The sequence below is a fragment of the Brassica rapa genome, chromosome A05, assembly GCF_000309985.2.
Source record: "Brassica rapa cultivar Chiifu-401-42 chromosome A05, CAAS_Brap_v3.01, whole genome shotgun sequence".
Lineage (NCBI taxonomy): Eukaryota > Viridiplantae > Streptophyta > Magnoliopsida > Brassicales > Brassicaceae > Brassica > Brassica rapa.
This window is the reverse complement of record NC_024799.2, coordinates 18347545-18363644: the sequence shown is the minus strand read 5'-3', so window position 1 is coordinate 18363644 and position 16100 is coordinate 18347545. Positions and strand designations below refer to the sequence as shown.

General features: G+C 38.5%; 2 protein-coding genes across 6 annotated transcripts; one reads left to right on the top strand and one right to left on the bottom strand.

Annotated features, from left to right (window-relative positions):
• Positions 1-3446: 3446 nt before the first annotated feature.
• On the top strand, positions 3447-10103 carry LOC103868976 (protein tesmin/TSO1-like CXC 3). 5 transcript variants are annotated; one of them, XM_033291387.1, is made up of 9 exons: positions 3447-7343; positions 7690-7847; positions 7921-8224; positions 8292-8611; positions 8693-8770; positions 8862-9141; positions 9240-9306; positions 9415-9502; positions 9590-10103. In XM_033291387.1, exons 1-9 carry the CDS (start codon positions 7323-7325, stop codon positions 9924-9926), a joined length of 1653 nt encoding a protein of 550 aa, XP_033147278.1. In that variant the 5' UTR covers positions 3447-7322; the 3' UTR covers positions 9927-10103. The 5 variants fall into 5 exon arrangements, with proteins under 5 accessions (XP_033147278.1, XP_033147277.1, XP_033147275.1 ...); XM_033291386.1 differs by having other exon boundaries at positions 9406-9502; XM_033291384.1 differs by having other exon boundaries at positions 8292-8770.
• Positions 9903-14029, bottom strand: LOC117134004. The gene has a single exon (XM_033291373.1). It carries the CDS (start codon positions 13779-13781, stop codon positions 10332-10334), a length of 3450 nt encoding a protein of 1149 aa, XP_033147264.1. The 5' UTR covers positions 13782-14029; the 3' UTR covers positions 9903-10331.
• Between the last annotated feature and the right edge of the window lie 2071 nt (positions 14030-16100).

The following is a 16100-nucleotide window of genomic DNA, read 5'->3' as shown; positions in this document are numbered from 1 at the left end:
CTTGGACTAACATTTCCCAAATGATGCTTGACGCTTAATCACCAACTTACTGTATCATTCTTGATGATGTATGGTTCCATATCCTTCTTGCAATCTTGTGAACAATGGGCCACGTTAGTTGTTCTGGTCCTAGTGTTGCGTTCGAAATCTTCCTCTATACAAATCTACATCGAATGGTTTAGTAATTGTCGGTGTTGTCCCAACTTCTTTATCTTGTTCACAAACTTCAAGATGTCTTGTTGCAACGGAATGGTGCTGGTGCGTCCATCGTCTTGTACTACTGCTGAACTATCTCCGCCACCAACGTTAAGCTTGAAACAAGTGCTGAATCAATCAGGCTTGTACGTCTTTGGTTCTGGTACGTTTGGGCATAAGCTGGATTGAAATGAGCAGCCGAAAGAATAAGTCATATGAAGTCGGATATTCTGAACCGGATCATCACCAACAACGTCAACTTTGACTTCAATAAAACACGGGCCGAAGATGTAATTGATGTGTCAACTCTTTCTCATATATCTTTGAATATCGATATCCACACTAGAAATTGTAGGAACCGCAGGAAAACATGATGATACCAACTCCGAGCATGATGGTAGCAAACCCGAGTACGTCGTTAGCTCACCCGAGCATGATGATAATGGATTGAAGCATGACCGGATTGAACCAAAACATGACGATAACAAACCGAATCATGACGGTAGAAATCCCAATCATGACTGTAGGAATCTCGATCTTGACAGGATCAAAATTGGTAAGTACACTCCACTCCGTCGAGCTTGTCTTGATGCATCTCGTATGAAAGATAACAGTAAGGTAACTACCCATGACTATCTATCCTAAGAGGAAGGAACCAGCCAGAACATCCTAATTATCCTTGCGACTCATTTTGACTCGAAAAACATTTGAAACAAGTTCCATTCAAGCATCGTATAACCATGCTCTGATACCACCTTTGTGACACCCCCGATCTGGTCTAAGTATAAGTTGACTCGACCAGCCGTGCAACAATCGAACAAGAACATGCACAGCCGATCACTCGTAACTGAAACCAAACCGAGAAGCCACAATGTGTACATAAACGACTAACCCGAAGTTCCCGAAATAAATCCAGGTACCTTAGGCCAACCGCCTAAGTACACATATCCTATTAGGTACAACCCGAGGCTTTACAACCTTAAGAGTAATACCCAATAGTTGGTTTGTCCGGACAAGGACTAATATCATTTGGAACCCGTACTTTAAAAACATTCTTTATACACTATATACTTATTCATTTAAAAGAATCTTACAAAATGTTATAGATTAACCTCGAAGTTTTCGGTCAACAAACCTTATACATAAAGTATATCAAAACGACTGCAAGGATAATAAAACTACCGCTGGCTAATGCCGTTCCTTCCCGTCCTAGAGTAAAGGTCTCCCACCTACTGGTTACCTACATATCAAATGAGTCATGAGTAACTAGTTTACTCAGTGAGTCTAATCCCACACCCAAACACATATCAATAGTATCCCGAGCAAGCGACACCATTTGAATGCAGTGGAATTATATTCCATAATTAATATAATTATAAGGCCTCTCAATACATCCATGTGAATCTATCTTAAACATCACCTCCACGATACCCGCCAATCACTCATACTCTTAATATATATATATATATATATATGTTAAACCCGGAAAACCACCAAGGCTAACCGAGTCTAACGGAGAATAAATATAACCATCATCTCCATCAGATATTCCAAGATAGAACATCCAACGCTGCATGCAGTTACACGGCCTCCAGGGTGCGACCCCATCATCGTGTCTTCATGACCTTGATCCATATCGCAGGACCAATTCACGGTAATGCGGGACTTTCGGGAAGTGAGTATACAATAAGACTTCACATGATTCACACTTATTAATAGAATACTTATAGATTAGTACTTGAGAACAAGTACTAAGGCTCGGGATAACCTCAAAGAATTATTCTTATTAATTCTTAAGTATTTAAACTAGATAAATACTTCATATATAAATATAGATCAAGGGATAAACTTAATCAATCAACCATAATTACTCCTTAATAATCCATGATTAATCCTTAATTAATCAATGATTATTCCTTAATTAATTCATGATTAATTCTTAATTAATCAACCATATTCAATATGCAATCATGCATACTCATTCATAATTCATTCATCATCTATCTAGACTCACCTTTAAATCCATGAGATTGGCTAAGGAATACTAGACTCGAGCTCAAGCTAATCACACTTCACTTCTAGATCACTCTCGGTTCAGAACCATCACAAGGATCCGGCTGATCCGAATACTCTCCTTGGCCATCTGAATTCAAAACATAACAGTTGGAACATAAGGTTCACTAGTCTGGTTCAAGAAGAAACTCAACTCAGTTCATAACATTTCAGTTCAGTTCTCTCATATCAGTTCGGTTCAAGACAGATTGATACCATGTTCAGCTTGGTTCAAGCTTTAACAATTTAACTCGGTTCATATCAGCTTAGTTCATGCTCAGCTAACTCCGGTTCTAATCAGTTCCCAACAGCTTAACTCGGTTATACTCAGACGACATCAGTTCAAGACAATTTCAGACCATAGACAGCTTGGCTCAGATCAGATCAGAACATACTCAGCTCAATTCAGTTCTAAACAAGATCAAATCAGTTCGGTTTAATTCTCATAATTCTTATCAGTTCGTCTACTGGTTCTATGAGACTGATTAAATCATTAACCAAGCAAGACTGAAGAGAACAAGACCTTAGACAACTGATCCTGACAGGTTAACCAACATAGAGCAATTGGTTCTCATCAAATCATGGCTGAATCAAGAAGCTGAAGCTTACCGGTTTTACTCAACTAATTAAACTTGACTGGTTGTCTATCTTCAAGCTAACCACGAATTAACCTGATCAACACCACAAGAATCCATGGTTGGATTTATTCAGAATTTATCTCCAGTGTAGGCAAACCAACAAAACTTCTCACAGAAACTGATCCACAACCATCTTACCGATCAAAATCAAAGGCTGAAGAACATGGGTGATTCTAAACTCTTGGACACCAAACCTTCAGCTCTTAACCACACCAGAACACACTGGATAAAGTCACAGGATGGTGAGAAAGGTTTGTCCATGCTCAATTCTCTTCTCTGAATTTTTTTCTGAATTTTTCAACTAGTTTTTTTCACAAATTTTTTTCTCTTCTTTCTCTCTGAATTTTTCTCTGGTTTTTCTTGCAGGTTATGAACGTCCAGAGGAGAGAAAATGGTGTTTTATAACATAAGAAGTTGCTTCAGGTGAGGGTTTACTTAAACCAAAGAAAGTTGCTGTCCTTTCCCTCCTTTGAAAAAAGATTATTTTGTTTTTATTAAACAAGCAACCAGCTTGTGACTTTCATGTGACTTTAGTGAAGCAAGCAAGCAGGTAGGTGCAGCTCATGTGACTGATTTACTGAGAAAGCAAGCAGAATAGCTGGTGAAGGTATTAGACTGGTCGAAATTTAGTCAAGAAACTTAACGACAATTTCAGACAGTTTTCGACTAAAATTTCTCATCCTTCGAATCTCGTCTTTCTTTCAACTAAGCTTGTCTAGCTTAAATAAAATTCGACCAACATCATTAAAACTCTACCAGAACTATCAATGAGAGGCCTTTCGAAAACAAGACAGTCTCGTCGAGGAATTAATTCACCGGGTCGATTTTATTTTTAAATCTGATCGACCAACTCCAAACTCCAAACTGGTCGAGCGGAGTTTTTCTCGACCAAAAATTAACTGGCTCGTGAGGGTTATTACAATGACGGTACTCACAACTGTGAAAACTGTGAAAAGAAATCTTACCACTTGACCTTTACCACTAGGTCAAAACCAGTTGGTTTCTATTATTTCTCTATTCGTAGTAGATATAAATCTTACATTTTTCTAATATTTGGACAGTATAAACTGTGAAAAGAAAGGTTATCATTCATAAATTATTTTGTAAATTAGAAAATAATTTTTGTAGATCAAATTTATTGTTACTTAGATAGAGATTTATAATTTTGAATATTTGTAAATAAATATTACTTTAATTTTAAATAATTTTATAAACTCTTAATTCTTAAATAACATAAATGCTCTTTAAATGTTACATTAAATAGTAATAAGATTTGATAGTTTATAATTTATTTATTTATATAAATAATTTAATTAATAAAATACTTAGCTTATGTAAATATATATATATATATATATATATTACACTCTAATCAATAATAATTTATTTTGAAATATCAACAGCTAAAAACTTTATACTACATTGATTTAGCTACAGAAAAATCTCTACAATAAAATCTATAACAATAAATATTATCTACTAAAATAAAGTCATCATTTATCATGTGAGTTTTTTTTATGTGGATCATCTCTTAAGAGTTTACATAATGTATTTTTGTATTTACCTAATAATATCCTAACAATAAATTTTTATTTCACACAAATCTAATACCCTTATTTATTCTCAGAAATTGTATCAACTGATTTTTAGTCCATTTCATGTATTTATGTCACTATATTACATTGGTCTTTTATTTTAAAATGTATCGCTATAATCAGTTCGTGTGAATTCATTTCTAAGAAGATAAATTAACCAAAAGCAATTAATATCAAGTATTTAACAATCATTCAACTTATAATTTTGTATATTTTAATTATTTAAAAAACCCAACCATGTATTCAAATAGTTTTGCCAGAAGGTTTGGAGGCAAATCGCAACTAATTTCCTAATATGAATATAACTGTTGAATAGTTTTATCAAGGTTTTTTAATGAGCCTAAAACATTATTCCTGAATGGTCAAATAGAAGCAAGAATATTTTGAATTATACGGGGGTATTCTGGTACTACAAAAATAGTCCAGACTAGTAATATGTTGCTACGTGTCGGTGCGCTGTCCATGATGATGTCGAAATGTTAATTCTCCAGTGACCGGGACTCGAACCATGGTGGATTCACTGTAATGGGCTTTTGTCCTCATGTTAATCACCACCAGACCATAAACTCTAGTTCAAAAACTGTTGTGGGTAAACTTTTTATATTGACTAACCCCACCTCGAAAAGTCCCATATCGAGGATATCCCGAAATATTTATTTGGAGAAATATAGTACCGCACCGACAGAGTATCTAACATGCGACCTTTGACAATTGTCTGTGATAGTCTCAAAGAACCACTAAGCCACCTTGATATCTCTAACTAGAGTCGATATATAAATATATAACTTATATGAAGAATAAATTTCCTTTATTGTTCAAAACTAAGCTACAAAATATTAATCTATCTCAATCCAAATGCGAATACACATAGTAATATCACATTCTGCAAAATTTTGTTTAAAAGTATATATGACACTAGAATTATTTTAGCTAAAATGCATGTTACCTTGTAAAAAACGTATAGATGTTTACACCAAAAAAAACGTATAGACGTGGGTTCATGAGTTTATGAGTTTGCAGTAAAACCCCATAAGTTTCCATCGATAATGCATTTATGGTTTTGTATCAGTTGATTGGCAAAAAAACTTTTGGATTTACATCGATACTAAATCATAAAAAGAGAAAATGTGGGCTGACTTTCATGCAGTTTAAGAAGCTTGATTTTCTCCGAACGTTACATAGAGAAAAAACTATTAAAATCATTCACTAATATCACTATTAATACGAATAATTGACCAATTAATTTCGATTTAAGTGTCATGATTTCTCATAAGTTATTCTCGTGATGATCAGATTTAGCGTATTATTAATAAGTCCCCAAGTTAAAAAGCATTGTAAATTGAAATTTGTAACGTGTGTACTTCCCATTCAGTTTCCAATGCATACCATTCCTTGTTGATTAGTTATTTATACGATATTATAATAGAATTGTTTATTTCCCTCGATAGCATTTATTGAGCACTCTGATGAGTGAACTAAATTTCACAACTGAGATGTCGATGGTTGGATGTTGATATCGTTACATGATTTTTTTGGAACATCAAAACATAAGCATGACAAAGTCAAATGATATGATGAACATTTTTGTAATAATTTATGTTTTGTATCTTAAATTCTTAACAAATCATTGTTGATATATTCTTAGCATATTCCATATCAAATATTAACAATAAATACATATTAAATATATATCTCAAGTTTTGAAAACCTTGTCCAGTATATGAGAAATTACTGCATATAATTTTTAGAATTTGAAATGATTATTGAATATCTACTAATTATTTTCTTTTTAGAATAATTTGAGATATAGTCCTACATCCATTTCGAAAAAGTGTCATTTTGACCTTTTTCACATAGATTAAAAAATAATTGAAATACATTTTAATTTTTATTAATCACATCTATTCAACAAATAGTATTTGAGATAAATAAAATTATTTATAAAATTAATATTAAGCTGAAAGTTACATTGAAATTCTAAAATGAAATTTTTGTGTAACAAAAAAAAATGTTAGAATGACACTTCTTAAAAAATAGAGGAAGTATATATTAATATTCAGGTTTTAATTTTTAATACTTTAAGATACTTAAGAAGTAGCTTAAGATTAAGATTATTTTTAATTTTAATTTTTTTGTTGGTATGACTGTGGTCAAATAATATGTGAAATCTGAAAATGTGCAACAATAATTTTTTAAGGTTCGATTCTCCTTGAAACAAAGTCATAGTTATATGGAAATTTTAGACTGAAAACTTGGATAGGAAAAAAACTAGTGTATGATCAACGGTCGCAAGTAGCAGTCACCTGAGTGAGTAGACAACATATATAAATTGGCAAACAAACAAACGTAATTTAAAGAACATAGAAGATGTTGTTAAAAAAAGAGAATATTTTATTGTATCTTTTTCTTTTCTTTAATTTTTTTTTTGTAATGCAAACAAAATTGAGGTAGTTATCCTTATGTTATTAGTTTTCTTCTTCTTCTCCAAGACAGAGAAAGAAAAAAAAAAGAAAAATCTAAGGAAGGTCAGTATGAATGTATGATGTACGTTACTTTATTAAAAGCAAAGATCAATTACGATCACGGACAAAAGTGAGTGAATATATATAAGTATTAAAGAGGGAGATAGCGAGGGAGAGCGTTTGTGGAAAACGTACGGAACAGAGAGACAAGTGTTTGGGGGGGTCAAACAGAAACTTCTGTTGGATTTGGTTTTGAACTAATACCCACGAGACAAATTCCCGCTTCTATCTCCTTTGAATCTACCATTCCTTCTTCTTCAACCCTAAGAACAGAGAGAGACACAGAGAAGGACTGTTCATGTGAGACTGATTGTTATAAAATGGATACTCCCCCCAAAAACGTAAGTCAGACCGAGAATCCGGTTTCTAAACTGAAACTCGAGGTTTACCTCCTTTTCGTTCATCCTCTGTTCCTGTAATCGTTTTCTTGTTTATTTGAGGAAAGTGTGTGTGTGTTTTTATGGAATCTGTACAATACCCATCTTGCAATCAGTTTAATTATACTCAAATGATTCAGTTTAACTTAGTTTTGATTCCCACTCAATGTGAAATATTTCAACTTTCCTGTTTGGTGTTGTGTCTTTATGGAATACCAGAGGTTCACGCTTTATCGGATGGTCTATTTTATTCTCTGACCATTTCTTGTAATTGAGTTGATTTTTTTTTTGTGTGTGTGTGGGGATGCAGAACTCGCCAGTGTTCAACTACATAAACAGTCTGTCTCCAATCAAACCTGTCCGATCATTACCAATCGCTCAAACCTTTGGCTCTCTAAGTTACTCATCCCCTCCTTCTGTCTTCACTTCCCCTCACGTTTCCTCTCACAAAGGATCTCGTTTCAAAAGGTAAAATCCAAATCCTCTTCTGTTTTCCTTCTAAAATATTGTTTCTTCTTAGATGGAATGTGTTTGTGTGCAGTGATCATAACCATGTGCCTGCTTCCGTTGGAGACGAAGAAGCTTTACATGAAACTGAACCGCCACAAATCCTACAAAACGAGTGCACTACGGATCTGCTGAAGATGTGTGACGGCAATGTTAAGCAGAAAAGTGAAACTCCGGATTGGGATGCTATGATTTCGGATTCTTCTGATATTCTGATTTTTGACTCAATGTATGATTCGGAGGCTTCTAGATGCTTCTTGGAGAGACCATCAGACTCCAAAACGCGCTCACTGGGTGTTGCAAAGTCTACACTGGAGCCTGTTATTAATAGCAATGATGTGAGTATTAGTTTTGTGAAGGTTACTTTAGTTTTGGTTCTTGATTGATCATTTGTATGTGTGACAGGCTCTTCGCCGTGGAGTGAGAAGACGATGTCTTGACTTTGATCAAACTTCGGTCGCATCTTCATCTAGATGTGTAGTACCTAGCATTGGTCTGCATTTTAACGCCATTGCATTGTCCTCTAAGGACAACAATTCTGGTAACGAGTACCCACTATCCGGAAATACAGAACTGGGTTTGCAAGGTTCTATCACTCCGGTTCTTAACTCGCAAGACAACGTGAGAGAAAATGAAACTAGAGAAGATGCAGGACAAGGTGTAGAAGAATGTCCAAAGTCTTTAGCTCTAGTAGAACTGAATCAGAGCAGCCCCAAGAAGAAAAGGCAAGTTTCTCCTTTACATATATTTTTGTGTAAGTCTTTATCAATATTTCATAACCAGATGTTGGCATTACAATTCACCAGGCGCAAGTTTGGACAAGCCGGAGAAGGTGAGTCATCATGTAAACGGTGCAACTGCAAGAGATCCAAATGTTTAAAGCTGTAAGTTGAATATTTCCCAAATCCTTTATAATCTTTTGTCTAAGTTGAATCTTTTTTTCTGATGAGCCTCTTTTGATTTCTTTCTCTATAGTTATTGTGAATGCTTTGCTGCTGGAGTTTATTGCATAGGGCCATGTTCATGTGTAGATTGCTTCAACAAACCTATCCATGAAGACATTGTCATGGCTACTCGCAAACAGATTGAATCCAGAAATCCACTTGCATTTGCTCCTAAAGTCATCAGAAACTCTGATTCCATCATGGAAGTTGGTGATGATGCAACAAGCAAGACTCCAGCTTCTGCACGACACAAACGTGGCTGCAACTGCAAGAAGTCAAACTGTCTGAAGAAATATTGTGAATGCTATCAGGTTTGTTTCTTTTCTCATCATTAAATTCCATCCACACATCTGTGTGAGATCTTTTCTTTGTATTGATCCTGATTCATTTTTCTCTTGTTATTGTGTAGAGTGGAGTTGGTTGTTCCATAAATTGTAGATGTGAAGGATGTAAGAATGCATTTGGCAGAAAAGATGGTTAGTCTTTTTTTTTGTTCCATAATATTTGATAACCTTATGTATTGTATCTCAAGTCACTTGGTCTTTTAGGTTTGACATGTTTTACATATTTTTCAGTCTCTGCAGGGTCTTCATTTACTAGCATGGATAAAGAAAATGAAACATCTAGCAGAGGCAGAACAGAGAAACAACCTTCAACACCAATGCCGTTAAGGTAAGAAATAATCTCAAAACAATCAGTGTGCGATCATTTAGACTGCTGCTCTTGATTTGCTCTATTGACCTTTTGTTTCTTATGCAGACAACCATTGGCTCAACTTCCCATCTCATCCAACAACATGCTGCTTACTCATCACCATCTTCATGGAGCTTCTGGATCTTCCTTACACATGAGCCAATCGTTCAGACGACAAGACATGAGTTTGATGTCTCATTCAAAGATTGGGACAATCACAGAGGAGAGGGCAGAGAATATTGAGAATCTAATCGAGTCTCCTATGACAAACATGATCAATGCGGTATCTCCCAACAGCAAAAGGGTTTCTCTGCCCATGGAGTTGAGTCCATGGAGAAGAAATGGTGGAAGGAAGCTGTTACTGTCAATTCCTACTTTTCCTTCTCTCACTCCACACCATTAAAATATTCTTTGATTTTTTTTTGTCAGCCTTTAATTCTTTGATTTGATGGTGTCAACTTCTAGTTGGTACATACACAAACGTTTCTAGTATTCTAGTAGTAGCAACAGTTACTTTTTTTTTCCAGTGGTTGTGTAATAAGAATGTTAAGACATTATAATACATCTTTTGGTTTAATAATTCTACTGTTTCAACATACCATGCAATTAGATAAAACAATAAAATAATAAATTTTAACAGATACTATATAAATTTATGATCCCAAAATATCACAAATTATATTTTAGTGATATTTTGTCCAATTATACATAAAAAGATATATATATACCAAAACGAAAAGTCAAACACAAAACTAACCCATGATTTTTTTTTTTTTTTTTTTGACATCGATTAAAGAAAAAACTACAACTACTCTGCTACCGTTAGACTAGCTCCAGAGACTAGCCATGTGGGTGCAGAGACACTGACGAGAGGGCTTAGCTTGCGTGATCGGCCACTTTTGGCGAGGGAGTCCGCTTGCGTGTTTAGAGATCTTGGAATAGCAGCTATAGAGAACTTCAAGAATTCATTTGACAGTGCTTTGATTTCGTCTAGCTCTGGCGCCAATGCTGGCCATTCCGTATCTGTGTGGATAATCTTCACAAGTTGTTCACAGTCGGATAGTACATGAATCTCACTTCTCCCGATTTTAAGTAGCTCCTGTAAAGCCCAAATTATTCCTTCCGCTTCCGCGTGGAGGGGAGAGGCCGAGCTGATATCACCTCTAGCGCCAAACAAAATAGGGCGGTTTTCATCTAGTAACGAGAACCCAAGTCCCGTTGCTTCCTTATCATCGATCCATGAGGCATCTACTTGACATTTCCACCTCTCTGAAGCAGCCACTCTTTCTGTTACTGACACTTGCTGGGATCTATTATCCACTGATGGCAGGTTCTCTTCCCCAATTTCGACGATCTCCGCAGCAATCTGGGCTATCCGCCAGCTCTCAGCTTCCTTTATCGCAAGTTGTATCGTATCCAGAGGAGAGATATCTTTATTATTGAAAACTTTTTCGTTTCTTGCCTTCCATATATACCACATGATCCATGGAAAGGCTTCCATCTGTTGCGAAAGCACACCTAGCGATTTTGCTCTGAATAGCAGGTAATCAAAGTTTGCATAGATAGAATTACTCGGGAAATACCCCGGAGATGTTGCAATAGGTGACAGAGCCCAGCTTTGGAGGGCTGGTGGGCATTCGAAGAGAGTGTGATTAATCGACTCTGTCACTGATCCACACCGTACACAGGAGCTCTCCTGGGTGCAATGGCAAAACTTCAGCTGCTCCGCCGTCGCAATGAAGCCTGAGATTGAGCTCCATAAGAAGTGTTTAAGTTTTCGTGGTGTTTTTAGCTTCCACATAGCTTTCTTGAGGCCTACGGTACTAGGTTCAACGGTTGCGGGGAAGTGTTGTCGAGTTCTCATCTCGTGAGCCACTTCATATCCCGACTTAACGGTATAGAGTCCTGACTTCGTGAAGTCCCAGCTAACACAGTCCTGACGTCCAGTTTTGCTTATACGTAATGATAATATTCTTTGAACATCATCTGTACGTACAAATTCGTTCAGCATAGTGACATTCCAGGTCTTGGACTGTTGTTCGATGAGGTAATGGACTCTAAGCTCAGGGTCATAGACATTGCCTCTCCTCACTGGAGGTCGTGCAGGTGTGCCCGGTATCCATGGCTCTTCCCAGACCTTTGTGTCGTACCCATTGCCAATCCTTTTACGGAGGCCTTGTTGCAGTAACGGTCGCGCAGCGGTGATGCTTCTCCATCCGTATGATGGGTTGTGTGCCGTACTAACAGCCATAGGGTTAGAGTGTCTATAGTATCTACCCTTCAGCACTCTAGCGAGGAGCGAGTGTGGGAATTTTAGAAGCCGCCACATCTGCTTAGCCAGTAGGGCGAGATTAAAATCTCGAAAATTCCGGAACCCCAAACCGCCACATTCTAGTGGGAGACAAATCTTATCCCAGGGTATCCAATGACGGCCTCTGTTGTTCTGCTTGGTGCTCCACCAGTATCTGGATACCACACTAGTTAAGTTCTGGGTGATCCCTTGTGGTAGGAGATAACAAGACATCACATATGACGGTACCGCCTGGGCAATCGATTTGATTTGGACCTCCTTGCCTCCCTTAGATAAGAGCTTCGCTGACCACGAGTTGGTTCTATTATTTAGTCTTTCTTGGACGAAGCTGAAGACTTGCTTTTTAGAGCCACAAATCTTTTCCGGTAGGCCAAGATACATTCCCATTCCACCTTCTTGATTAATGGCAAGAGACCTTTTCAGGTCGTATTTTTTGGACGCTACCACCTTAGAACCGAACAGAACTGAAGATTTTGATTTATTCAGTTGTTGTCCTGAGGCTTTTCCGTAGACGTCAATGAGTCGCATTAATTCGCGACATTCTTCATGTTCCGCTTTACAGAAGAATAGACTATCGTCGGCAAACAGAAGGTGTGATACCGAGGGGCATGCTCGAGCAATCTTGATGCCGGACAGCTTCTTTTCAGCTTCAGCATGCTTAATCTGAGATATCAACACCTCTGTGCAGAGAATGAATAAGAAAGGAGATAAGGGATCGCCTTGCCGTAGACCGCGAGAGGGAACAATGTGTCCTTTTGCTTCTCCATTAATTAGAACTTGGTACGAAACCGATGAAATACATGTCATGATCCAGTGTATCCATCGGTTATCAAATCCCATCTTTTCCATGAGTGTTTCTAGGAAGCTCCATTCAACTCGATCATACGCTTTGCTCATATCTGTCTTGATGGCAACATATTTGCTCTGGCAACTTGGATTCATGCGAAGAGCGTGGAACATCTCCTGTGCAACTAGAATATTATCTGTAATGAGACGTCGAGCCACGAAGGCTGATTGTGTTTCCGTTATCAAATCCGGGAGCACCTTTTTTAATTGAGAAGATAAGACCTTGGAGATGATTTTATAGCTGACGTTGCATAGACTGATTGGACGGAACTCTGACATGGACTGCGGCCTCTCCGTTTTAGGGATGAGGCATATGTTGGTCTCATTAAGCCGTGGATCCATCTCCCCAGAAGCAAAGAAATCTTGTACCGTCTTGATAATATCTTTTCCGATCACTTTCCAAAATTTTTGATAGAAGAGACTAGTCATTCCGTCTGGTCCTGGTGCTTTCTCTGGATTTATCGCAAAAACTGCTTCCTTAATCTCTTCTTCTGACGGTGCTCTGGTCAATAGAGTGTTCATATCCTCGGTGACAGACGCGGTAATAAACCGGAAAGCTTCCTCACAATCTTCAGGCGTGGATGATGTGAACAAGTTGTGGAAGTATTCTGTCGCCAAATGCTCTATGCCTTCCTCAGTTTCAATCCAATTTCCCATCGAATCAAGAAGCTTTGTTATACGATTACGCGTTCGAAGCTGCTTTGTCTTTGCGTGGAAAAACTTTGTATTTCTATCCCCTTCTGTAAGCCATAAAGCCCTACTCTTCTGTTTCCAAAATAGTTCTTCTTCACGGTAAGCTTCACATAGTTTCCACTTGAGCTTGAGTTCCTCCTCTGATATGGTGTCATCATTTTGAACCTGGTCCAGTCGACGTTTTAGCTCTTCTATCAGCTTCTTATTGTTCGACGGGTTACTTTTCTTCCACCGAGAGATAGCCTTACGGCAGTTTCTGATTTTCTCGTACAGTTGGGGGAATTCGCTGGAATCATCCAGTCCCCATCCTTGCTTGACCGTGTCGATGAAGCCATCTTTGCCAAACCACCTCCTATCAAATTTAAAACCTCTTCTTCCTCGCCCTGCCTTTGATTTTATTCGAACCATTACAGGCCTGTGATCAGATCCCCATCGTAGAAGATACTCCACATCAGTGTGGGAAAAAATTTGATGCCAGTCTTCATTACCAACTGCTCTATCAAGGCGACATTGGATTCTTCCTGTTCTTCTCCTACCGGCCTAGGAGAAAAAAATTCCAGAATGTGGAAATTCAATCATACCACACGTCGCTAGCATGTTCTTGAAAGCTAGGAAGGATGACTCCGTCCGCTTCCTCCCTCCCTTTTTTCCAGATTACTTGTGATTTCATTGAAGTCCCCCACCATCAACCATGGTCCTGTACGTCTTAAACTGATTCTCATCAGCCTTTCCCATACTCTTTCGCGGTATTCAACTACCGGATCACCATACACAAAGGTCATGAAGATCTTGTGTCCTTCAATCTTTGCTGCTATATCAATCATTCTCTCATTTGAGAATTCAATGTTCACTTCAGAATCATCCATATAAAATAAAGCTAGTCCACCGCTTCGCCCAGCTGGTTCCACGGTGAACAAATTATCATAACCAAACTCAAATTTAAAGTCTTGCATAAAGGAAAAATTATTTTTTGTTTCAGAAAGAAAAAGAAATCTAGGATTAAAACAGCGATGTAGCTCCTGGAGATGTTGTTTCGTCAGGTACGATCCAGCCCCCTGACAGTTCCAAGCAATTGCACTCATATTCGAGAACTGGATGGTTTCTGGGACACCACCGAACCTGAGTTTGACACTGGTTTTCTGCTTGATCTCGCAGAAGGATACACCTCACGGCGAGGGAATTTTAAGGAGCTTCGAGTCGAAATGTCAGCCACTCTCGGAGCTTTCAGTTGTTTTACTTTCGGAGACAGTCGTCCTCTGTTAGCCAGCTTCTTGGACGCAGATGCTCCTTTGAGTTCTGGGCTCCGTGATCCTCTTCTCTTCCCACCAGCAGGAGGGAGCATCGTATTATTCTTTTCCAAGATCGCTTTGTTGTGATTTCCTGAGATGTCACTTTCAGACCAAGTGCTGCTGATTGTTTCATATTTTCCGGACGTGAAAGAGAAGTCGCTCTGGAGGGCGAGAGTTGCAAGATCGCCTCGATCCGCCCATCCTCTGTATCTTGCTCTGCTGCCAGGTTCTCTTTCTCCGGTATTTCTCCTTCTGATATTTCATCAAGCAGGTCATCATCATCCACCGGCTCCTCATTCATGGCAAGCTCAGCGTACTCATCAATGATTTTATCAATATCGTCCTCTTCCTTATCCTTCGTTGTATAGCCATGTTCACAGTTCGAAAGATGTGATGAGTTCGCTCCCAAAACCTTCTTAGCGACCTCTGTCCTGACATTTATGTTGGTATCCGACTCCTTCTCCAAACTTGGAATGAGGGTCGCAGCTTCCTTTTCTACATTTGTCTCATCATCAGCAATCCCAGTTTCAGTTAATCCTTCGAACCCCACCTGGCCGTTATTTCTCCTCTCTTCTAAGCCTTGGTCCCGGGGGGTACTTGTTGGTGTTGTTGCTTTGTCCTTTCTCACCGGTCTCCACTCCATATGGGTTGGTGGTGACCGGGAGCGTCTCCCCCCAAGATGTCCTCTCTGCCACTTACTCTGTACGTTTTCGGAGATAGTACATTGCGAGTCTGGTGAGATCCTTCTTCTGTAGCTATGGTTCTCAAATCTCTCCACATGTTTCTCTTTTTGGTTCGCATAGTTAAGATAGCTTTCAGTTCGCATCTCTTGTCTCTCTTTAGGTCTCCATTCCGAGGAGGAACCTGTATCTCTGTGCTTTCCTCTGGATTCTACTCTTGAACTGTTGTGATACGGGTGGTATCTCTCCCGATTCCGGGGAAGTTCAGAGCGAGTAGAATTATCCAGACGATTCCAAACGTCTTTAGACTGGGCCTCACGTCTATCTGTGAGCCTGTTACAGAGGTCATGAGATGTTTCCTGGCCATGGCGCTCTTCATAGCGTCTCTCTCTCCTTTGGTATTGCTGGTACGAGGTATCGCTCCTACGTTCCCTGTCTCTGGAATCACGGTGGTTTGCTGTGCTTTGATAGACTTCTGCATTACGGCGATATGGAGTCGAGAAGGCTTCTTTAGTTGCCCTTTCTTCTTGATCTTTTTGTTCGATCCTCAGGAGTCGGTTCTTTTCTCTTTGAACTTCAGACAAATCCGGGCAGGTTCCTTCTTCATGTGTAATTCTCTTACAAGTATAGCAATGTCTATGCAGATCCTCATACTTAATGGTAACTTTGACGACATCTCCATTATCAAAGCCAACTTTGTACTCGAATTTCAGCGGGAGATCACCATTGATTAACACTTTAACTCGCCCCCCCCCCCC